This window comes from Camelina sativa, chromosome 3 (genome assembly GCF_030686135.1).
Source record: "Camelina sativa cultivar CO46 ecotype springtype chromosome 3, ASM3068613v1".
Classification (NCBI taxonomy): domain Eukaryota; kingdom Viridiplantae; phylum Streptophyta; class Magnoliopsida; order Brassicales; family Brassicaceae; genus Camelina; species Camelina sativa.
The window spans coordinates 26,366,178-26,391,889 of record NC_141882.1 but is presented as its reverse complement, the minus strand read 5'-3'; the positions used below and the strand labels follow the sequence as shown (position 1 = coordinate 26,391,889).

Sequence of the window (25,712 nt, the reverse complement as noted above, 5' to 3'; positions counted from 1 at the left end):
CGTCTTAGTGACCTAGCAAAACTTGGGAATGTCGTCCTGGGTTTGCCCATCGCTGTTTCAACACGGATACAGGTAATAAACTCCCACTGACGATTGTTTCTGGCTAATAGAGCGTCCCTGACAGGATGATAGTTTGGAGCTAGCCGCGTCACGCAAAATGGACGATCTGGAAGCATGACACGAAAAAGTTAAAACTGGTTAGAGGTGCCGAAGTCAATTAAAACGTGCTGGAAATATAAAATCTACCAGGATTTTCATCCCACACTCTCCGATGGAAACCCAATGGGTTAACGAGTGAGTGCTGATCGACGCGGACGTAGAAATAGTGGTTCATCCACTTCTTGAATTTGCTCACTCTTTTACCGATAAGAAAATTGTGCGCCGGCCTCGTATTCACTTTCTAGCGGTGCGGACTCTTTGATAACTTAAAGTTGGATAGTTGTTCAAAACATTGAACTCCAATATTGACTCCGACTTCGGCTGCTACAGTGAGGGCAGCCATAAAGTTACAAATAGCTCTGGGGACGAACTGGCAGATCGCTATCCTGCGTCTTTGGGCGTAGAGTGATATCAACGCAGGGATTGGGAATAAGAGGCGACATTCGGTAAAATAACATTCGTACAGGCATAAATACCCTTCCGGAGGGTTCCAGGGGCGTTGGTCCTCTCGAGGAATCAAAATTGTGACTTCACTGTTGAATAAACCTCATGAGTTCAGCATGTCGTTCACGGTTGTGGACGAACTCAAACTCTTCTCACCACCAATTCGTCCTTCATGGTCAAACAAGGGATCGATATCCTCGATCAAGAGTCCTAAGGGTACAAACCGATCTTCTTCTTGTGACAGTACGTCTTGAGTCAGTTCGGCGTTTTCCTCTTCAGGACGAACTGATGGCAACGGCAACACCTGTGAGGATGAGGCTCTTGCTGAACAGCGAACCAGGTGTGGTGGGACTTCGGAGGCCGATTTACTCGATTCACCGATCTGTGCGGTACGCTCTGAGTCGAGAGTTTTCCGCCTGGAAGATCGACGAATTAGCTGTTCGCCCTCGACTTCTGGCGAAGAGACGGGTTCTGATGTGCTCGCCATATTCTGAGTTCGGAGAGTGCGGAAGAAAATCGGAACTAACAAAATAAATAGGAGAGATATCGGAGCAGATTACCTTTTCGTTGTTGGCGGAAAATGAGAAATGACGAAAGGGGAGGCGTATTTATAGAGTCGAGTGGGTGGCAACCCTACGAAGAGCAATTATGACCTATGCGACTCTTCGAATTCCGGCTAGCTGATGTGATGCAAACGACACGTGTCATCCGAACAATTTGCGGCGAAATGACGCGGGAATCCGGGTAAAATCAATTAAGTCCTTATGGATTAGATCGGATATTCTCTTTCCATAGTTTGAAACATTCGAATTAAATCTCGAATGTTCAGAACTGGGGGGGACTAATTGTTGGTGCGGGATTCAGCACCCCCGACATACCGAGCTAAATCAGAAATACTAATTGATTAGTTAACCGGGAAACCGGTTAAGAGCTTGATTAGGTCAACAAGAAGTGAGTTCGGACAAAGCGTAGCCTTGAAGAAGAAGAAACCGACCTCTACTTCGGCACGGCGGCCGACTTAAGCAATAAGGCAGTTTTCCATATCTCACTTCGTCCGATAAGGAAAGTTAATATATTATGCAATCTAAGAACATGTATAAAGAAGGGGAGACTTCTCCATTGTAAGGCATCCAAAATCGAATACAATAATCGAGTTCTCCTCTTGTTCTTAGCAATAAACCCTAATTCTTTTGAGTTCTACTTCTTTACTTTTAATTCTAAAGCTTAGATCTACTTTCTAGAGAGATAATTCTATTGAATTTGTTTCCCCCTTAAACAAATTCATTGTGAAACCTAGTTTCTACATATATGACTAAGAATATATAATTTACTAGATTTGGTCATAACATCTGAAAACTATACCGAAAAACTTAGTTTCGCACCCAAACCCAATAGTTATAAAACCGAAAAGGATTCCAAATGTTTCTACTCGAAGTATCCAAACCAAACAATATACTCCAAATAAAATTGTAATCCGATAATTAAAAAAATCACAAAAACTGAAGCGAAACCTATTCAACACCTACCCAAAGTCCCAAACCAAATTGCCATAAAACTTAGACGAACACTAAACTTTCCTACCCAAATTACCCGAACTCGGAAAAATCTAAACCCAACCGAAACCTGAATGCACATGCCTAGAACTAGCAAACAATTTTTCAAGTGAATAAATAAAGTCATCAGTACTTAATCTTTGGGCCTTTACTGGTCACGTTGCTTAATTTGTTTAAGGGATAGTCACCTCTCCCCCCCCCCCCCCCCCCCCCCACCAATTATAGGCCCATAGATGCGTTAAATTTTAATCAATGTTGTACGGAAGATAGATTATATATAATATAGCTCCTAATATATATATATATATATATATCATTGGGTTACAGCTGGGGAATGAATCAAATTAACGTAATGTACGGAAGAAGAAGAACTACAAAAACTTTGTTTTTTGTGGGTTTCAAATTTCAATATGTCAATTTATGAAAATAATTAAGTAAATAAGTATATACATAATAATTTAATATGAAAAATGAGGCCAAAGTTTGGGATATAGGAATATTGGAGTACAATTAAAGTAAATGTCCGTTGCAATGCGACATTTGCGTGTTATCACATTCATGCGCACTATATTTATGCGATCAAATCTTATTTTCTTATTAAAACACTTGGGTGAAAACATTATTATGTAAACATTGGCAAATGCGATACTAAATATTTAGAGCTTAGAAGATAGTTTCAGCCATCTTTTTTGATACATTGCTTCGTGTATATAAGGATTTAATATTACTATAATATTTGAAATTATAACAGAATACAAACAAAACAAAACAAAAAAATATATTACAAAATAGTTTTCTGCCTACATGCAATACATATATAACTTTCCAATTATTATAACTAATGGAGTAATGCCTAAAGGTCATTCTCTTGACATTTGACAGTTGCATAGACATTAAATATGAAAAATCTTTATAAAAAACAAACAAACAAATAGGGTAACTCATATAATTTGAAAAAAATCATCAATAAATACTATAGTTTTTTTTAATATAGAATTTTCGATTAAAAAGTATTTATACTACACAAAATAAAATTCTGATAATAAATACTTATATATATATATATATATATTCAGTAACCTTACAACCTTAGAATATTTATGCTAACTATTATCATGGGCAGACCCAGTAAGAGAGAAAGGGGGTCAGCTGACCCCCTAAAATCTTAGATTTATCTAATAGTCTTTATAATTTTGTAATATTTGGTCTATTTTTTCTGTTTTGAACCCCTAAAATTCTAAATTTTTGTTATTTCTATCTATTTATTGTGATTTTTTCTACTTTATTATGTTTTGGCACCATTACATAAATGTTTTAACAGAGTTTTATGTTTATTTGACTCTTAAATATTAAATTTATCTTGTAATTTTCTTTAAAAAATACTTATTTTTTATTTTTAAAAAATTAGTAAGTATTTTTATTTATATTATGACTCGGTAAAAAATATTTTTAGGTCCGCCACTACTATTATTATGTATCTTAACATGTGATGATGTGACCATAATGTTCTTTGAATAAATGTATATTAGATAAAATAAAACCGTAGAAACTAAAAAAAGCGAATGTAATATCAAAGTCATCATCAAGTCAACTACCACCGTGCATTATGGCGACGAATGTACGATATTCAAAACGTCGGACTACTCAAACTTATTATACACCTCAATTAATCCGAATCTAATTTGTCCTATTTATTAAAGTTGCACCAAAGTTAATTTTGAGCATTTCTTGGCTATTTCGAACCCGTATATCGAAACAATATTACTTATGTAACACATATAAAAATATAAACTAAAGTTGTAAGGTTTTAAAATGTGCACAACCTCCAATAAAATTAGGTTATACCAAATACAATGTAATAAATTCAAAACTTTGACTATTTGGCCTTTTTTTATGGTACCACTCCACCTCCATTCTTCCTTGAACGTAAAGTAACCTTTTGACTCTCTTCTTTTCCTCAGTTTCATACATTTTCACAAATCCAATACTCAATCCCCATACATACTTATGCCTAATATGTGAATAATCCATATCATAAGTTAACACATTAATTACATTATTATGTACTTTATTCTTCCAAACTTATATAAAACTCGTCTCAAGCTATAATTTCTTGGAGATTAACATTAAAGAAACACCTTTTTTAATCATAAAATCTCATATCTTTTTCTCTAACCATTTCTCTTATCTCTCTCTCTCTTTCTCTCTGTCTCTCTGTCTCTCTGTCTCTCTGTCTCCATGACCTCTATTGCTTTTTCATTTTCATCAAAATTTTCTCTACATGGCCATGAAGAAACAACCTAAGCCGTGTAGATTCCTCTTCCACGTCTCTCTTCTCTCCGCGTTGTTCGTTTTGCTTCTTATTTCTTTTGCTTTGACGGCTTCTTACAAGCGCAAACCCGGCGTTAATGGCCTTGGCCATAAGAGGATTCTAGCAAGTAATTTTGATTTCACACCGTTTCTCAAGAACAAAGATCGCACTCAACGTCAAAGTCAAAGCCTGACCGGAAAAGAAACCGGTTCATGGTACAATGATGAGGAACGGATCGTACCTAGCGGTCCAAATCCTTTGCATCACTAGCTAAAAGGTTTTTGTTTTACTTTTTTTCAATAGATTTTTGTTGCTTTTTGGATTATTATAGTGTTATGACAACATTCATGACCATGGATCATGATTATATATTGTGAAGTGTATGAAATTGATGTAACCATCATATTTGTTTATCATGGTTTCTTACTTCGAAGCGGGTTCATTAACATCTATTAAAAGCTTCAGTTTTTGTATATATATATATATATAGTTATAGATCTCTCCATTATCCAATGAAGTACTTGTTATATTCACTGAACATAGTTAATATATGTGATTTGCTTCTATTTATGTTGAGTACAAAGTACATCATATTGTTCATAATGAGATAAGGTACGTCGAGTTAATAATATGTTGTTTTGAATATATATTTTTCTGTAAAAGTGTTGAATACTTGGCAGATATATTTGAGTGAAAGTGTGTTTGAGTTATTAGACAAACATATACACATATTTTGTTGTGAAAATTAAAATTAGCTTACGCATGATATTATTTTTCTTATATTATGCAAGAAAGGATATATATATCATATACATTAATCGTATAAACTATCAACGTTATTATTGTATAATGTGAGTCTATATATATATATATATAAGATAACACTATATCGAAACCTGAATTATCATTTATGTCATCGTCTATACACTCTTCAACACTAAAATACTCTCAGTAACATAGGTAAATATAAGTCATCGATGATATTCAGAAACTTTCATCCAGAAATCACATACACTAAAACATCTATAAATTAATAAGGCCGGTACCATAAAATTTTATTAATTTATAGAGGTTTTAATTTATCGATAAATTAATAAAATATTAAAGAGATTTTTTTTTCATAATTTTGAAATTTTTTTATTACAAAATAAGATACTTTCGTTATGATTCACATTTTTCTATAATTTTTTTAATTTATAATCTTAGCTATCGTAATAGGATTGATATTAATAGTTTACTTAATTATCTAGTCGAATATGATAAATGCTAGAAGTTTAGAGTTTAGAAGAGATTGTTGGTATTATCTTTCATGGTAATGATGAAGTCGAATAACATATTACAGTGTCTTTAGAACCAATTACATGTAAAAAAACAATTACCGCAACTAGGACTCTCCTCAATTTTTGGATGCGATTTGAGAATACAACATTAAAAGTTTTAAAAGATTAGAGATAAGTTCTAATTAGAATGCAAATTCAAAAACAATAGAGTCATATTTCATTAAATTTTCTTAGATATACACATATATATATAGTTTATATCATTATTAATTTTTGATATTGTTGGGACTATATTTTTACATAGCATTTTCAAAAAAATTATTATCTTATTATTTTATCGAATTGTGTTAAATTTTACACCGGCCCAACTCGGGACCGGAAAAATTTATTAATTATAGCGAGTATTAATTTAAAGTGTATTAATTTAAAGGGATAATTGTTGGTATTGACATTTCATCTGCAAAAAATAACAATTATCCCTTTTTAGTTATAAGATTTGGACCTAATCACTCTTTCCAAATGTCAACAAAAAAGGTGGAGTTTGTTCACTAGTCATTTTATTAAACTATGTATATACAGCGCCACGAATAAAGTCGAGTGCGTGTGTTTGTGAATGCATAAGATCTATGGAATCCATCAACTATATGGGGTTCAGATATAAAGAGATCCGCATTTGACACTACACACATCTTCATGTAAGTTTAATCTTCTTTTCTTTTTTTTTTCTCAACAATTTTATATTAGTTAGATAGATCAGAAAGCAAAACGTTTATATATTAAAAAGTAATGCTAGCATATAGAGACCTTTTGTACTACTTTAATTTATCCTTTCAAAATCTGTTCTTTGTGGAACAGAAAAAAAAAATGTAAAAACTTTCTTTCTCTACTCTTTTGGTGTTAAACATCAGTTCTTACGGCCAGTTTATCAAAAATATAACCTCATTCTTCTGTTAAGTTTTCAGATGCCTCATTGCTGATTCATATAAGTACTTCCACTTATTAATGCGTACGAGAAAAAAAAAAACTCCATCGAATATTACATGCTCCCATGATTGCATTTTCGTCATTATTTTAAGAACAATATCATCATCACAAACCTGGAAAAAAAATCATTTGTTTCCTTAACTAATTTTAGTTTTTAAGAAACAATTTTCTTCAAATTCAGGCTTTTCTTAAGGTGAGGTGCATGAGATCAATTGATTAAGATGATTGCCACTCTGTGACCTTTTCCAATAGAGGTCAGATTGAAACCACACCATCAATACATTTTATGAATGAACATCCGAATATAAATTAACTATAACAATTTTTAACTTAAAAATCGAGATTTAATTTTTTTATATATAACATAAACGCAGGAAAAACAGACTTGCTTACGAAAATATTTTGTTCAAATATTTTTGTATCACATAATGCTATACAGTCTTTTAAAATAAAAGTGTTATATAGGAATAAAAAAAATATGCCGTCACATATCCATCAGCCTAGTTTTGTGTTCTCATCTCCTAGTTGATTCAAATTTTACCTCAAAATAATGAATCATTTGAGTGGAAATTTTCGCTAGGAGAGCTTTTGGGGATCGCATAAGGTTTACAGACGAATATTTATTAATGCAAATTTAGAGCACACTAATTAGATGACTTGCTAGTTGCTTCGGTACAAAATCTTAATGGCCTTTCATGTATTAATAAGCAAAAATATTCTCTTCTTAAACTTCTACATAATCACATCATCAAACTTAAACAAGCGTAATGACACGACGCTATTCACTAGTGCTAATCATTGTGTTACATACTCCAATCTTAATAATACATTATAATTAAAAGATTTTCGTCGAGATTTAAATTTATTTTATAATTCCATATATATTACAGAAATGTCAAAATTCCCAAAAAAATACTACTGATAAATTTATAATCACGTACATCTTGCATGTATATATAATTTTGAAGGGCATAAATTACCTGTCATCGTGGTTTCCCATTCATCAACATTAGATAGTTAATTTGTACTTTTGTCTACGAAAATGATTATTAGAAGTGTCATATTAAATGTTAGCATATCCATAATCTATGAACAAAAATGAAGCGCACAATATCAAAACAAAAATGTCAAATAATGAGTGACGAACCGATAGAGACGGAGTCAAATTTTGGAATAAATGAAAGAAAAACTCACAAAAGTCAATGCAGGATGGCTCCGCACCACTGTATTGAAAGATCAAGTTGTTATAAAGGCCCATCAACACCACTCGACCCCTAACAAAAAAAAAAAAAAAAAAGAAGTAGAAGTGTAAAACTAATGCTATTGACGACATACATGTCATTTTCTATTGGGATTTTTGGATACACAAAGAATCTATGACTAGAAATCTAGTTTAACTTCAACCAATTTAAGTCGTTTAAAACTTTAGTAATGAACAAGTCCAACAAAAAAAAAACAAGTTCCGTCCATAAATTTTCAACTACTCAGATTATTTTGCAAGAGCCAGACAAACCATCCAGCAATACAGACAAATTTAGTTCCTATTGTTCAATATGCATATGAATTTGCTACTAATGAAAATCAAAAACAAAGAAAAAAATAAATTACGTTACAAATCACAATAATCCGGTCAATGTTAACTTAGAAAAAAAATAAAGAATGTAAACTTTATTTAATATCAATGTTAAGTTTTCTTCTTATTTTTTCTTTGATAAAGGTAACAACAGTGTTAAGTTTATTCTATTTTCGTTATAAGTATTATATATGTTTAACTAAAAACATACATTCCATTGAACTTGAACATCAATAATATTACAGAAATTACGAGAAAATATATCTTGGCCAATAATGTGAATTTGTTTCACGATCAATGATATGGAAGATCGAATATCGATTCTGTCAATATATATAAATCATTCATGGCCGTCCAAGTGACGTTTACGTTCCTCTTATCTATTAGTACTACTTTTTATTATTATTATTATGCAGCACGTATAATCACCTATCATCGTTATGTATATATCGTTGATTCTTTTTTGTTTAGTAAGTTTTCTCTGTTAATCACCAAACAAAATTTAAAACGCTCCAAATCCCAAAACCGTTCATCAGTTCTTATTTTGTTTTATCAGATATTCACCGCATAGGCCGGCAAAGATCAAATGCTATTGGCCTATAAGAATAAAGGGACTTACTAATTAGTATTTATAGTAATAACCATTTAATATAATTAGCATCAAGACCCAATTAATCCCTTTTCTGTAATGAAATTGAATACTAGGATTTAAAATATTATACGTATAGTAGTATATGTCTTGTTTCCTAGCTTATATTTCTTTATAACAATATTATAATACATAAGGCAAAGTTCGTTAAGCATATCCCTCGCATGCTCTATGAAGTTTCAAATATTCAACATAAATCTAAAGAAAACGAAAACGAAAGATTCAAATTTATTAATTATATTCAAGAACTCACTGTCCACATATGACAATATGATATACAAATCAATTTAAGCAAAGACGACCTATTCCACCGGTAACCTACTAACCATTATTTTCTTAACTCTCGTTAACGTGTACATTTACTTATATATAGCACTTAACACATACATTTCAGACACTAGAGACTAAATCGCCTCTAGATCAAATTATTGAGTTTGACTAGTTAAACCCTAAAAGAAGGTAACGAAAGCAGTTTTTTATTTTTTTGTAACTTCTTAATATTCTTTTCCGGCGAGTATATGGACCGATCAACGCCGGAACTTAACTCCTCCTCCTCCTCCTCCTCGTCTTCGTCCCACAAACGTCTAAGCGTGAGCTTTCTTGTCTCTATAATGGTTCTTTGCGCTAGACACGCGAATCGGCTCTCGAAGAAGCTAAAGCTAAAGCCGAAGAAGCGAACTCGAAGCGGCGGAGAAGGCATAGGAGAAAGATTCCGATGGAATCTAACAAGCTCGCCGCTGAGGTCTCCTCGGACTAAAGAGTTGTTCACGTCTTTGAGCAACAAGGCGATGACGATGATCGGCCGGAAAAACACGGCGGAGAAAAATGCGGCGGCGGCAGAGGAGGAGGAGCACGGTCTTTGGCAGAGAGAGATTTTGATGGGAGGCAAATGCGAGCCGTTGGATTTCTCGGGTGTGATTTATTACGACTGCAACAGACGGCTGTTAAATGAGGTGCCACCGAGATCACCACGTAGCTTACCCGTTTACCCGACCGGTTCTTAACCCAAGGTCACCGACAAACCCGACGGGAACGAATGATTTTTTTAAGTAGCTTCATATTAATATAAGAGGCTCCATTAGATGATTGATGTCATGATGTGTCGATTAGGCAGCATAAACAAATTATGTATATATAAGAATGTTACTGTGTAATGCATGATCCCTATTATGTTTGGTTACAACATTTAAATTTGGATAGGCTAAAAACTCAAAAACATCATGCTATTAATACTATAAATGTCGAATTAATTCATTTTCAGGTCAGCTTTTCTATATCAGTTTATCATACTATTTTCACTCGATAACTATTATTCTTGTATGATTTCAAATGAGTTTTTTTTTTTGTGTGTTATAAAACTGACGATACATCAGATGAATTAAGACTAATGGAGTACTAACCAATTATATCGGAAATAACAGCTTCTTCTTCTTCTTTTTGTTTGTGTGTCTATTTTCAAATGAGAGTAGGGCTATGTTAATTGTCTCGAATCATTGGTTTTCATATTACTTTTAGCTCGATCAAATTTTATTAAATTCATTTAACTTAGTTTAGTTTGATTCGGTACGGTTAGACTAGTTGTTTTTTTTGGTAGGACGGTTAGAATAGTTGTTGAGTAAAAAGCCTAACAATAAATCAGGTATTTTTATTAACAAAAATCAATCTCCGAGAGCTAATTCAAAAAAAAAAAAAAAACAATCTCCGAGAGCTTGTCCTGATACGAAAATGGAAGATAAACAGAACTAACTAGGGTTCATAGATTTGAAAGGGCGAAACCTAAAACAAAGGAAAAGTGTACAAAAAAGAAGTAATTATAACACAAAATCCAACAGTTGCTAATTAAGCCTTGTTGATTAAGTCGATTAGTGGGAACGAGAGAATGATGTTAACATTGTTGATTATGTCTCTTGACGCCTTCTTTAATTTGCTTTTCATCATCGTTTATATTAAGCAAATATATATTGAGACAATTCGTTTTCTTCTTCAACAACATATTATAGCTAAAGGTATTATAGAATTTCAATAAATTAAAAATATTTAGTTTACCAATCTTGCAAAACAAAACAAAACAACGACGCAAAGGGAAAAGCTATTGGTCGTTCGACTTAAACACCAACCAACACAAAACAATATCCATATGCAATGGAGAGAAATACAAACCCAAATCACGATCGGGTTTCTTCTCTGATTCTGCTGACTCAAAAGTAACATTTTTTAGAAATTAAAGAAAAAACCCAAAAAGGATAGATAAAAAAAACTCCATAGATGTTGTAGAACGACAAAGCGCTAGCTACCAAAGGTGAGTTGTAGCCGAGACCAGTTTAGTTTCCACCTCTTTCTTCATTCTTCACCTGTTTCAAGTTTTAACAAACCCCATCTCAGAGAGTAAACCAATAATTCAGAAAAAAGATACACAGCATTAATTTTCAAGAGATCCATTACCTTTGTAAATAGATGCTTCTTTGATGACTTTCGAACTATCTTCTGCGTGGTAACCCCGAGAGCCCGCGCAGGCTGGTTCAGGCTTGGAGCTGGTGGTGTTGGAAGTGGCTCATCATCCTGAACCGGAAAGGGTGAGGATTTGATTAATGGCTAATCATAAACATCATCATTGTGATCAATAACCTCTCCATCCTCAGGATCAAAGGCACTCAGGTCAAGCTGGTAACGAAGTATCGCTCCAATCCCTCCATACCCTTTACAAAACTTAGACCCTTCCTCTGATTGGTTTGTCACAAACTCTAACGCACAACCAAAACTCGTGTATTCATTAGCCAACCATTCCAGTAACGACATCTTCTCATCCACGTCCAGTTTGGTGTTGCCTACTTTGAAATTCTCTGTCTTGCCTTCTTGTTCCTTGTTCAAGAATCTTATCACATTTTCACCGGTTTCACTGTTCCTCATCACATATCTGTTGATATCAAGACTCTCCCATACAATAAGTGTCTCGACAGCACCCGAATCCAAAGCGTTCAACGTATCATCCAAGCCAACCACATACTTCCCCGTGTCCTGGTCTACCTCCTTAAAGTACTTCCCTATCAAACGCTTCTCTTGAATGAACTTCACATTCGCCAAGACTTCTGATGACAGCTCAATAGCCTCATTGAAACCACGTTCTCCTCCATGTGATACACCCACCACATTCAATATCTTTGCCGTAAGCCGGGGGTCAAGCATATCTGAGTGACTCAATTCAGTCTTGAGATCCCCTAAACCGGAAATTATCATCCCGGACACATTAGGCTGACTTGTCGAAGGACAGATGTATAGCCTTGTGGCGAGCTCAGCAGTTTTCCTCAAGTAATTGCGACGCTTCTCAGTACGAAGACGATCAAAACGAAGAGCAGACTGTCCTCCTCTTCCGTGTTTATTCGGAAGTTCAACAGAGAACTTGTAAAGAACCTCACGTGTGTTACCGCTAAGAGTTCCAAAGAGAGTGCCGTTTCCATCCATTACAATGAAACCATACTTCTCATCACATTCCAGCAACTCACTAAGAGCTTCAGTGTGAAACTTGTTGTCACAGAGGTAGAGAGTATTGTTGATAGGTTTGAATGGCTCAAAGTCATAAGAAACCTTCTTCTCCTTGCCTTCCTCGTTGACAATGGTTCCGGTATAGAGCACGAGGCCATTGGGAGGGACCTTGTTGTGAAGCTTCAGCCTTTGTTGTGCAGAAGTTATGGCGCTCAAAACAGATTGGCGATTGACTCTGCTCTTGATGTTTGATGCGGTTCCGTATTCATTACTCAACATCTTGCTAACGCGAGAGACCTGACCACGCGGAGGTATGATGAGTGAGATCATGCTAGTTCCGTTTCCCTTAGCAGCTTCAAGGGATTTGACCAGCTTCTTCATCTTCCACATCACAATGTTCTTGTCGTCGTTGGTATGATTGTCTCCCATTTTAACCTACAACAAGGGAACACGGTATACAAAGTCTAGTTAATAATGAAAAATCTTGTACAACTAAGAGATCGATTCAGCGAACTATACTTGTATACAGCTAAATAGAATTAATCATCAATCACACATCACTAGAAGTAACAAAGGTTAAATCTCGAATTCTATCAAAAGCCCTAAACCCTGATTAATAACTAATTGTAAGTTGGTCACTATTTTCAATACTTGGCAGAAGCATAAGTTGATCTTTTGGCCTAACTCAAACTTATGATCCTATAAAGAAATAAACGTTTCAAGATGATCGGAACAGAGTTGCATAATACTAAATTCTAAATAATACGTTTGCTAAAGACAAATTCTGATCAGATACATCAACTCGCAAAGCCTGTTTTGCAAGAATCGAAAACCACAAATCCAAATTTCAAGAAACAGAGCTATAAACACAGAAAAAACTTTTTAGAAAAATTCACATACAACGAGTTTAATTACTCGATCGATCCAGAGAATATTAAACGGCCATTAAGGAAACAAACGGGACAAGAAAAATAAAACCAAAAGAAGAGACAAAGGTATAAAGATCGGAAAGAACCTTAAGATGAAGAACGACGTCACAAGCCTCAAGTGTTGTTCTACAAGAATAAGCACATCAACTCCTTGATGCGGCAGAGGACGAATATATATTACTGTTTCTTTTCTTGCTACAGACGCTAACCCTAATTCAGTTTCTAACTAAACCGACTGACTTTATAATGGGCCTAAGCCCGTTTTTTTTTTGTTAACATTAGTGGGTACATACAAATGATGGTCTGTTTTGTTTTCTTCCTAAGCCCGATATTTTTATTTGGTTAAGTCCCATTTGGCAATTTCCATTTCCGTTCGTCAACTAAAAAAAGTAAGGTGACTTGATAGTTGGATACTTAATATAATAGAACCACTGTGGTTCACCTCAAGTAATAGAACCACCGGCCGACCACATTCATATATTATTGATCAATACACCGAGAGAAAGAGGAAAAAAAACATAGGGAACAGTCAAATTAAGGGGAATACAAAACGTGTAACTTCTACATGAGACCAAACCCGTAAGGTTACTCTTCATGCACCAGGTGCTGCATCTTTCAGCGTACTATGGAAGTACCCACCAGCATAATCTTTGACATGAGCTGCCGTATCATAGATTCGACTCCGAGCATAATCCACCTGATCCGACCCGATTGGATGCATGCCTTTGAAATATCGATACAACCACGACACAACAACCCCCGTAGCAAAGAGGAATCCTGCAAGGGACAAGAATCCGGTGACGAGGAGGAACAAAGGGATCCAAATAGGGCTTGTGATAATGATGACAGGGAGAAAAGCAATGATTCCGAGGATAGAAGCGGTGACGGTGATCCCGGTTAGTAAAAGGAGGATTCCACCGGAGATGAAGAATGCAAGTAATCCGAAGAGCTGACCGGAGTAATTAGGAGACTGTGATTGTAGTAGCTGACGGAGAAGAGATGAGAGGGGGTGGTTGGTGGTGGTGTTACTTCGTGGGACGGTGGTTGAGTTGTTGATGGGTCTCTGTTGGGTGTAGCTGCTAGGGTTTGTTCGATCAGCCATTCTCGGCTAAGAAGAGAGATATGTGAGGTGCGAGAAAAGAGAAAAAGAGAAACAAATGGAGACAGATTCTGAAAGTGAAGGCGCATGCATGCAACCACGTGGAGTTTCTGTCTTGGTTTTACTAAATTTGTTCTTTTTATAACAATTACTTGTTAGAAACTAATATACTAATATATATCTTCTTTCCTGATTTTTGTTTCTTTATTAATTCCAAATTGGATTTTGGAGCATCTTTGTTTTTGGTTTTACAAACGTTAAAATAGCTAGCTAGCTAGCTAGCGCACCATTATAAACTTGTTGGTCCATAAAAGTTTTTGAGGTCCCGATATAACCAAGTCAGTGTAGCTCATAGGTTCGAATTAATTTAGGGTCTAGTCTAGTAGCATTGTAATTTGTAAATCTCCTTTAAACCGGTTAAACCTCGTATACATCATTGCTATATATATGTTGATATTTTGTGTTTATTATCTCTTTTTTTTTTTCTATGTAAGAGTATATAAACTGTTTTGATTATCCCTAACCCCTTTTCCATAAAATTTTAATTTTGTCTGATTGTTATTTAGTCAACATTATGATCAAGATTCCTCATGTGAACAACTTTTGAAATTTTAAAGAAAATCTCTATTTGCTTTACAGAATTCCAACTGACTGTTCGACATAATTTTATCATCATAAATAAATAAATTATATTTATTCAGTCAATTCATATTTTGCTGGTTAGAATTAACATAAATATGAATTTTATCTTATAAAAAGAAAGTTCTCTTGGTTGGTTCAATGAACCGAGAATCTTGTGACTGACTCTATCACGAGACTGAGAATTTCGTGACGGACTCTATCACGAGACTGGCTTTGTTAATGGGTCGAAAATCACATGACTGAATCTGTTAATGGACCAAGAGTCTAACGACCGACTTTACTAGTGGCCCGAGAGTCCCGTGACTGACTCTATCATAGATAGAGTCGACAAGCCCAAGACATATCCTAATGGATTAGGGTTAAGAGATCTATATATAAAGGAGAGAGGCCTCTACGAAAGAGGGCATCGAGAGCAAAGCAAGAGACGTAAAACCCAAGACACACGACTCAACTCTAGAACGCGGCAAGAGTTTATAGATTGATTCGCTTTGCCTTGAATTCTTGTATTTGAGCTCGAGACTTTAATCAATAAAAGCAACTATTCAACATATGTTTCTTGTTTCCGTAATCTTTAAACGAATCGATTACTTTTGCCCAAACAGTGACTATATACTGTCCACCGAAGCCACTTGATCAAATCCCACAATGAAATCTCATGTCTGTATTAATCTGACTTTTAAAGTTTGATTTGGCGCCTATGATCACCAAAATTGGGATCTTAACTTTTTTTTGGTTGCCTCGTATTTCTGATATTTACAAAATTATTCCATCTCTTATGTACAACAAAGAACCTCTAATTTTTGTATATTCAGCAAACTTCCTCAGATTTTTATTTATTTATCAAATTACGCCATATCTTTGGATTTTTCCCGATTACCCCCAAAGTCTTTGATATTTATTATTTACCAAATTACTCTGAATATTTTGGTATTAACAATTTACCTCTATCTTTTGGTATTTATAAAAATATCCTAGATTCTTTTGATATGTACTAACTAGCTCAGATCTTTTGATATATACAAATTACAACAGATCTTTCCGTATTTACTAGTTATCCCAGATTTTTCATATTTTCCAAATGATCCCATTTTTTTGTTATTTTCAAATGTTCCCCGGTCTTTTGGTATGGTGCACAATAGTCCACAATCTTGAAGAGTTTGTACAAATAACTCCTACCTAATCTTTTGATATTTACTAAAGAGATTCCCAATGTCTAATATTATTTTTTCCAAAGTACCCCAGATCTGATTTTGTAGAAACATAAAAATGATATTGGCTCTGATTGGTAACACGCATAATGACGGGATAAATTTTACTAATGCGATAACGCAAAAAAATTACCAATCAAGAATATTGGCATTTTCGCCAAAAATACAAAAAAAAAAAATCATTATGCAAATAAGTGGATAAATGTTGTTTATTTTCATAATGAATTTTTGTTATTTTACGTACAATATTGTTTGGTAAAATTAAGAAAATAATTGTTTATAGTGAATACCATATTTTCCAAATAATATTTAAATTTCACAAATTCTTAACAAATTTTAATATATTATTAATAAACCGATATTTTCATGAGAATTTGTTAAAAATACCCCTTTTCAAAAAAACACTTTTTTGACCATTTTTATTTTTGTCCTCTTTTAATTTTTAATGACCATTTTACCCTTAGATGGAAAATACTTTATTCAATAAAAAGAAAAACAAAATTTTCCTACCAAAAAAATTTCCGACATATTTTCCCACCAAAAAAATTTCGGAAAAATTTCCCGCCAAAAAAAAAATTTTGTCGAAAAAATTTTGATAAAAATTTTCAACAAAAAAATTTCCCGCCAAAAGTTTTCCCGCCAAAAAAAATTTACAAGGTGTTTAAAAGGTTATATAAGGTAAAAGCCTCATAAAAATCTTATAAACACCTTGTAAACGCTTTTACAAGATTTTGAAAAGAGAATTAAAAATTTTTTTAAACACCTTGTAAACGATTTTACAAAGTTTTGTAAATGCGTTTACAAGGTTTTTGAAAGGTTTTTAAACACCTTGTAAAAACGTTTAAAAGGTTTTTATAAGGTTTTTAAACACCTTGTAAACAAATTTACAAGGTTTTTAAAAGCGTTTACAAGGTTTTTAAAAGGTATAAATTTCAAAAATTTAGCGGGAAAAAATATTTTTGGCGGGAAAAACTTTCGACTTTGGCGGGAAAAAATAATTTTTCGCGGGAATTTTTTTTTATTTTGGCAGGAAAATTTTTCATTTTTGGCGGGAAAATTTTTTGATTTTGGCGGGAAAGTTTTTTTATTTTTGGTGACTGTACATTTTTGTTGTCATCCAAAAAGGGTAATTTGGTCATTTTTACATAAAGAGGGGTAGTGTAAAAATTAATCAACATGAAGGAGTATTTTTAATAAGAGACATGGAAAAGGGGGTATTTTTGAAAATACCCCTATTTTCATTATCCAATAATACTTAAAATAATATTATTTAATTTATTAAAATATGTATATGTTGGTAATATAATATTATTCCACAGAATATATTTAATCAACATAATATTTTATTTTACGAATTTTCATTATGTAAATTTTTATTTGCAATTTATGACATTATGCGCTTATTCAATGTTATCTATCCGAGCTATTATTTTTGATGCACCATTAAAATGCCTTAGCTTTGTTTATTTATTTTCTACTTGTTGTATTTATAAACTTATAATGTTTAAGAATTCAAATTGAAAAATTAGGGAACTGGTGCTCTCACGCTTTGTAAACCCTAGTTACTATCTATACTATTAATTAGGGAGTACGTTTAGGGACAAAAAAATAAGCAATTTTTTATATATATAATATAATGCCCTCTTCAGAAAAAAAAAATCGGAAGAACAATAAAAGGGTAATGAAGTAAATTTAGGCTTTAAAATGCGCGGATCTTGGGTATTGCCCGGTGTATGCGTATTCGGATCATGACTTACTATATCAGATGAAATGTATTAAACGCATAGCTAAACAGTTATCTATATTGTGTTAAAGAATAAGGCTATGTGATTGTTGATTGACCACCCCTTTATTCTATAAAATAAATATTCAATTATTTGGTACCCCAATTATTCTATAAAGAAAGGAGAATCAAATGTAAGACCCTAGTTATTTGGACTTGCCCATAACTACTCGACAATTAAATAAAAAATTTAATTTTAATTTCAAATCCCACAAAACCACTAAATCAAAACAGTTTACAAAATATTATATAGATAACAAAAAATAGTTTGTTTCCTAAAGTATTTAAATCATCAACATCCTAAAAATCTTGAATAATGTTTTAGAAATTGTTAATTACCTTCTTTTTTTTGTCAAACCCTTTGTTTTCATTCATACAAGTACAAAGAGGTAGAGTTCCAAAGTTCAAAATATTACAAAAGAGGGCATTCCCATTGCCATGAGGGTAGAGGTAGAATTCATCGATTGTAAATCCAAGAGAGCTATGAACCATGAGTTTTAGAAATTGTTAATTACCTAATTCAAAATTTGTCACTACTTAAATTATTTAATGATAATTCTGAAATTTATCATAACATCGACTATGCAATCTTATTAATATCAATCTAAAAATTTGGCTTTTGGCAATTCAAATATAGACGTTACTATTATCTTGGAATTTTGCACCGGATCTCTAGCATATTATTTTCATCAGATAGTACCTATAACTATAGAAAAACATCCTAAAGGTTATAGTTAACATATATATTCATTTGAAAATTTAAAAATGTTAATTTTAATTAAAATAAATCCAAAATAATTTATCTACAAATAAACTATGATTTTTAATTTATTTTTATCAATCATAACAGAACTATTAAATTAATTAAGTTACATCAAATAACATATGTTAACTTTGATAACTATATATTTATGAAATAAAACATATTTTTAATTTTTCTGTAAATTTCTTTTTAAAAACTTATATTAATTAAGTAAAAATTAAAATTTCATTGAAAACTGATTAACATCTACATAAAACCATCTAAAACCGCCTAATTTTCTATATATAAAACCGTACAAAAAAACCCGTCTGATTCTAAACCTTAAAAGTAATCGCCAAGATCTATATTTTTAACATTAAACTTAAATAAAAATATATATTTACAAAATACAAAAATATGTTATAAAATATTATATTAAAGTAAGCCTAATTTAGAAGCAAAACATTTATCTATATTAATACATTTGAAGTACATTGGTGTTCTACCTTTTAAGTTATACTTCTTAAAAAGTTATTTACAAAGTTCATCACTTAAAAATTGCACAAAAAAACAATAAATAAAATATCAGAAATTGATTTAACACAACTATATATAATAATGTCCTACAAATAAGGTAAAATCATTTATAAGATTCGACAATAACAATATAGTTTCAAAGGAAACGATTAAAAAATCTATTTAAAAATTAATATGCATTTTATAAATAACTAGTATTGTGATAAGCTTTGGAGCTTATCGGAATAGGAAGGTAACCAGAAATAATGAGGGAGAGAGGTATTGCGCCGTTAATGGCGGAGAGGAGATAAGAGAAGAGATTAGAGGCGGAGAGAAGAAGAAGAAAGAGATTAAGAATTGTTTTGTTAATTATTCATTTGATACCCCAACCCTAAACCAAGGTTCCTTCTTAAATACAGACTCCACATAAACGATACATATAAAACGACATCACATTGTCTTGATAAGTAAAGACTTTGTTTCAAACTAGGTCTCTTCCCAACTCTAGCTTTCCTTACCTTAGTCATCAGCTTTCTCTTCATACAAGCCACAAGGGGTCGTATCCTATCAATACTCTGGTCTTGAAGAACCAACTTGTCCTCAAGTTGCAGGCCCATCGTTAATCTGCAGAGTCCACACTTTATGTCCTCCCCTCTCCAGGTTGATGCCTTGCTCCTACTTATCCCATACATGCTCAACAAATTACCCAAGCATTGCAACAATATAAGATAAATTTCAGTCTGGTTCAATTCTCTCAGCATCTGTTCCACCTTGTTGTTCTCACTATATCCATCTTGAGACCTCACTTCGGTTGGAGTCCACAACATTGACCCTACTAAGCAGATAATCATCTCTGGTGGCCTTGGTGAATGAGACACTCCAAAAGCAAAGTTTCTAACCAAAAGGTTCTCAAAATGATTTGAAGTGAGCTTGTCAAACTCCACTGGATACCCAACATCTTTAATACTAAGGTGACGCTCAAACAGATGCTTTGGCATGTAGACACTTTTTCTTTTGTCCTCTAGTAACTTTGGAATGAAGAGAGATCCATCTGGCATTAGCCAGACTTCTTTGTATTGATCAATAAGCCTTTGTCTCTTCTTCGTATAAGAACTCGATCGTTTCTGTTTCTCACTACATTCACCCTGAACTAGCAATTCAGTTTTTACCAAAACCTTGAACCCGTTTTGCAGACAGAAATCTCAGGCAACCCAGTTAGACACCTTGAAACATTGTTTTATTGTATATGGTTGGTGATGAATGAATGATGATAGAGATGATGAATGAACAGGTGGATGTAAGGTGTTTTAATTACCCTTATGTTGTTGTAGCATAAAGGATGTCAATCTATAATGAGTGTGATGCAAGCATTTAGGATATGAATTCTTATCTACGTCAAGCCAATGTGATGAATGTTTTTAACTAACAACCTAATGATAATGATAAAATACAGAATGTAAAGCTACTAAGACAAGATACTAAATGCAAAGTAAACAGTGAAAACAAAGCAATAATGATACTAAACAAGAACAGGAACTAAACTAATGCAAGACAAGTAATGAAACAGGATCAAACAGAAACAGAATGAATGCAACATGAATGAAACATGAAATGAAACAGGTAGTGAAACAAGTAAATGTAGAACATAAACAAGAACACTGGATGATGCTCGAGCAAGCACTCGATCGAGCATCGATCGAGTGACTTAATGTGAAGAACAGAGACAGAACAACAATCAAAACAGGGAAAATAATAAACAAGGAAAGGTCCTAAAGATGGATTCATGGGCTGGGCTCAAGCTATGGTTATCTAAACTGATCAACAAACCTCAATCAACAATGAGCTATCTCTAGACAATGATCTTCTAATACTTGTTAATCCATTTTCATGACAATAACAATCAAGCTTAGATACTCTTATACCTAGTTCTCACTAGCTATTACATATAAAAGCAGGCATTAAACAACCAGATCATCAATGTCAAAAATCACCTTAAACATCTAATCTCTTAGGTTAAGCATGATAATCTCTAGCATTAGCCTTATCTAACAACTTAGACATTGGTGTGATGCTAAGAAATTTAAGATCTATCCTTATCCTCTCAGTATAAAAATAGCATAGAGCATATCTAATCTAGAAGAGATGTATAACAATAAAGCTTGATCAATCTAAACACCCATAACCTTTACCCAGCCTAATCCATCCTTAAGATCTTTACACACTACTCACAATCACTAAACATGATGAACAAAATCATAAACCCAGAAATCAATGAAACTTGCATGATTAGATAGATAAGATAAATATCTACAATATTAAAGAAGAAATCAAACTCAAATTCTTAATACTTAGAAAGTTATGAAACCAACAAGTATCAAAGATTTATGAGATAATATAATAGTGGCTAATGATGTAAGCAAAAAGTAGAATAATCCCAAAAGGGTAAAAATTAGGTTTTCTTATATATTTTCTCTGAAAAGTCGCTCTCTTCTCGTGGCTGCAGGGTACAAGGCTTTATATAGGAGAGAGGGGAAGCCCTAAAATGGCTAGAAGACAAAATAGGCAGGCGGCTCGGTCAACTCGACCATGTACTCGGTCGAGTGCTTGGTCGAGTGACCTCTTCTTATGCTTCTTCCAGCCGGTCGAGTCTTTCTCCGCACACGGTCGAGTGTCTGGTCGAGTGTGGTGGTCGAGTGGACTTCCGGATCTTGATTCTTCTGCTCTAGCTCCATTGTCTTCTTCACTTGATAGCTCCAATCCTCCTCAGCATCCTTCCAAGCTTCTTAGGATCAAAAATCACCTGCTTATGCTAAAAACCAGGCCCGGCGCGTAGCTGAAACCCAACAAGCAAGGGCTTTAAGCAGCAGAGTTTATAAAAAAATTTAGGGGCATCAATTTGTAATTGCCATGTAGTGTAGTGGTTAGGTGATATGTTCTTTATGTATAAGGTAAGGGGTTCGAAACCCCTCGACGTTTTTTTAAAACAATTTTTTTATATAACTATTCTGTAGAAAATATAAAAATGAATTTTCCAAAATTGTTACACAAATTAAAATAAAGTAAATATTTATCAAACAATTTAACTTTAAAAAAAAACATAATTGAATATTACTTCGTCTTCTATCTCTTATTTTTACTGATTTTTCTTTTTGATTCATGTATGTCTTCTTCTATTTCTCTTTTCTTTCTAATCAAGTTTGTCAATCTATGTTGTTTTGTGTTTATGTCTTGTTTTTCTGTTTATGTTTTTGTTTTCTCATTCTAAAATTTTATTACTATGTGTAGTTCAATGCCGCCAGGAGATAGAAGTCAACCAAGTGGATGTGATAATAGGAAGAAAATGGACAGACGAGATGAAGTGATGAAAACTCAAATTGGCAATATGTTAAGGTACGTTACCAGAACTCCAATTCCTAGAACTGATGAGACTGCTAGACTTGAGGCTGAGATAGGTAAAGAAGATGAAGGGCTTAATAATATGGAAGCGAATGCAGATGAGAAGAGTATGAATGAGAACAGGGCTTAATAATGTAGTGGAGGATGATGCAGATCATATGAATGAGAACAGGGATAAAACGTTTCAGAGTGAAAATCAGAAAGAAGATGATAGAGTTGATGAAAAATTTGATGAGATTAGCGTGTTTTATGAGAATGTGGATATGACTGATCCTGCAAATTGGGAGAATATTGATCAAAATATGAGAGATTATTTGGTTGAGAAAAGACCACCTCCAAAACCAAGAGCTGATTACCGTTTTTCAAGAGATAATGTTGATAGATGTTTCACTTATTCATCTTATATAAGAAGAATGACTAATGGAGAGAAACAAGTTAGAAGATGGTTAGTTTACTCAAAAGTTCAAGATAAGGTCTTTTGCTTTTGCTGTAAATTATTTGATCAAGAAACAAATCCTACTCTATTAGCAACTAATGGGTTTAATGATTGGAGAAATGCTTTGCAAAGACTGAAAAGACATGAAACAACTCATCGACATATTATTTGCATGACTCGTTGGATGGAGCTAGAAGAGAGATTTCAAAAGAATAAAACTATTGACAAGCATATGCAAGAGGCAATTAAGAAGGAGAAAAAACATTGGAGAGATGTATTGTTGAGAATAATTTCAGTGGTAAAGACTCTAGCTGAAAGAAATCTAGCATTTCGTGGAACTAATGATAAGATTGATGATCCAAACAGTGGGAATTTTTTGGCATTTATTAGGATGATTGGAGGTTTTGATTCAGTAATGAAGGAACACATACGACGGGCTAATAAAGGTGAAATTCAGAGCCATTTTCTCAGTCATCAGATTCAAAATGAGTTGATAGAATTAATTGCTAATGAGATAAAGCTCATGATCTTACAAAATATTCAGAATCCAAAGTACTTTTCTGTCATTTTTGATTCCACTCCAGATGTTAGTCGTAAAGAACAGATGATCTTTTTAATTCGATGTGTGGATGTTTCAACGAGTTCACATAAGATTAAGGAGTTCTTCTTGACGTTTTTGGAAATCAAAGATAAGAGGGGTGAGGGACTTTTTAAGACTCTTCAAGATGCATTGATTGATCTGAAGTTGAATATCAATGATGTAAGAGGACAAGGATATGACAATGGACAAAATATGAAGGGAAAACATAGAGGAGTTCAGAAAAGGTTGCTTGATATAAATCCAAGGGCATTTTACACTCCATGTGGATGCCATAGTCTTAATCTTGCACTTTGTGATATGGCTAAATCATCTGAGAAAGCTACTTCTTTTTTGGCATTGTTCAGCGAATATATTGTCTCTTTGCAGCTCCAACCAACAATTGGGAAGTTTTAAGAGAAATTGTGAATGGTATTACACTTAAATCGATGTTTTAGACGCGTTGGAAAGTAGGATTGATAGTCTTAAACCAATAAGATTTCAAGCTTCAAAGATAAGAGATGCACTATTTTATTTGGCAGAATATAGTGATAATCCAGGACACTGAAGTGAGGCTGCATCTCTTGGAGAGAGTGAAAAACATGGAATTGGAGGGTTTGAATTTTTATTTGGAATGGTAATTTGGTATGATTTGCTTTTTGCTGTGAATATAGTAAGCAAATCCTTACAGTTAGAGGATATGGATCTTGTGGATGTTATTTCTCAGTTAGGAGGGCTTATTGCTTATTTGAAAGACTACAAGGAAACAGGTTTCGAGAAAGCTAAAGTTGAAGCTACACAAATTGCCATTGAGATGGAAATTGAGCCTGTCTTCCCTACAAAACCAAAGCGCTTGGTGAAAAAAAAAGGAAATTTGGTGAGGATGTTGAGAACGTTGATGAAAGTAAGACTGCAGAGGAGAGTTTTAGAATCGATTACTTCATCAACATAATGGATCAAGCTATTACGTCTCTTGAGGTAACATTTGAGCAATTCCAATGTTATGAAAAAATCTTTGGATTTTTGTTTGGTGTACAGAGACTAAAGTTAGCAAAAGATGATGAGTTAAAGACATCTTGTATGATGCTGGAAGCTTCCTTGAAGCATGATATGCATTCAGATGTAGATGGAGAAGATATGTTTATGGAGCTGAAACTTTTAAGGGATGTGTTGCCAAAAGAGATTACAAAACCGGTTGAAGTGTTGGAATTTTTGAAAAGAATGGATGGTTGTTATCCACACACATGGATTGCCTATCGTATATTACTCACCATTCCGGTTTCGGTTGCTTCCGCGGAGAGAAGTTTTTCAAAATTAAAGCTCATAAAAAATTATCTACGCTCGACTATGTCTCAGGATCGATTGAATGGTTTGGCGTTGATATCTATAGAGCAAGAACAGGTTGAGAAACCAAAAAATTGATGAACAAAACTAATGCTTTTTGTTTTTTTTTACTTATTAACATTTTTTCGTTAGAACTTTAATAAACTAGTTAAGTTTCAATTTATTTTGTGACGCGAAAAAAAAAATTTTGGGGCATAAATTTTTTATTTGCTTTAAGCATCGAATATCTTCGGGTCGTCACTGCTAAAAACTATGCAAATGCAATGCAATTCTACTCTAATGCATAAACAGTCCTAAAGCTACTCAATAATGGTCAAACTAGATAGTAAATCATGCAAAAGATGTGAATATACTAAGGTAAAACAAGGTGAAATATATGAACATCAACACTCCCAAACTTAGTCTTCGCTTGCCCTCAAGCAAATAAACAAGACATAAGTAGGAGAGTGAGGTTTGGAAGTGGGATCTCAGCACCTAAAGCTTGCTAATAAACTAGCTAGAATCAATGTTCAAGTTACTAGTACTATGATGCAAGTTGAATGAGCTGTACTTAAAAATTTTAGACAAGTCTATCACAACCTTTACTGATTTAAGCCTTAGATATCCA

At 33.4% G+C, this 25,712-nt stretch overlaps 1 protein-coding gene and 4 pseudogenes across 4 annotated transcripts; 3 read left to right on the top strand and 2 right to left on the bottom strand.

Moving 5' to 3' along the window:
• Positions 1-4,182: 4,182 nt before the first annotated feature.
• Positions 4,183-4,895, top strand: LOC104777817 (CLAVATA3/ESR (CLE)-related protein 11 pseudogene; annotated as a pseudogene). The gene has a single exon (XR_015587286.1). The product of XR_015587286.1 is annotated as a CLAVATA3/ESR (CLE)-related protein 11 pseudogene (transcript).
• A 4,444-nt stretch (positions 4,896-9,339) lies between these two features.
• Positions 9,340-10,213, top strand: LOC104777816 (uncharacterized). Its single transcript, XM_010502140.3, has one exon. The coding sequence runs from the start codon at positions 9,472-9,474 to the stop codon at positions 9,955-9,957; it is 486 nt and encodes a 161-aa protein (XP_010500442.1). The 5' UTR covers positions 9,340-9,471; the 3' UTR covers positions 9,958-10,213.
• Positions 10,214-10,950: 737 nt separating this feature from the next.
• LOC104777815 (eukaryotic peptide chain release factor subunit 1-1 pseudogene) lies at positions 10,951-13,564 on the bottom strand (annotated as a pseudogene). Its single transcript, XR_015594464.1, has 3 exons — positions 13,449-13,564; positions 11,396-12,868; positions 10,951-11,304 (listed from the first exon to the last, which is right to left on the bottom strand). The product of XR_015594464.1 is annotated as a eukaryotic peptide chain release factor subunit 1-1 pseudogene (transcript).
• Positions 13,565-13,810: 246 nt separating this feature from the next.
• LOC104777814 (oleosin G pseudogene) lies at positions 13,811-14,506 on the bottom strand (annotated as a pseudogene). The gene has a single exon (XR_015594463.1). The product of XR_015594463.1 is annotated as an oleosin G pseudogene (transcript).
• Positions 14,507-22,906: 8,400 nt separating this feature from the next.
• Positions 22,907-25,183, top strand: LOC147947721 (uncharacterized; annotated as a pseudogene).
• The last annotated feature ends 529 nt before the right edge of the window (positions 25,184-25,712 follow it).

Bases quoted from the DNA above. Each gene is read 5' to 3' on its own strand.
- LOC104777816 (XM_010502140.3), top strand. From the start codon at position 9,472: ATGGACCGATCAACGCCGGAACTTAACTCCTCCTCCTCCTCCTCCTCG.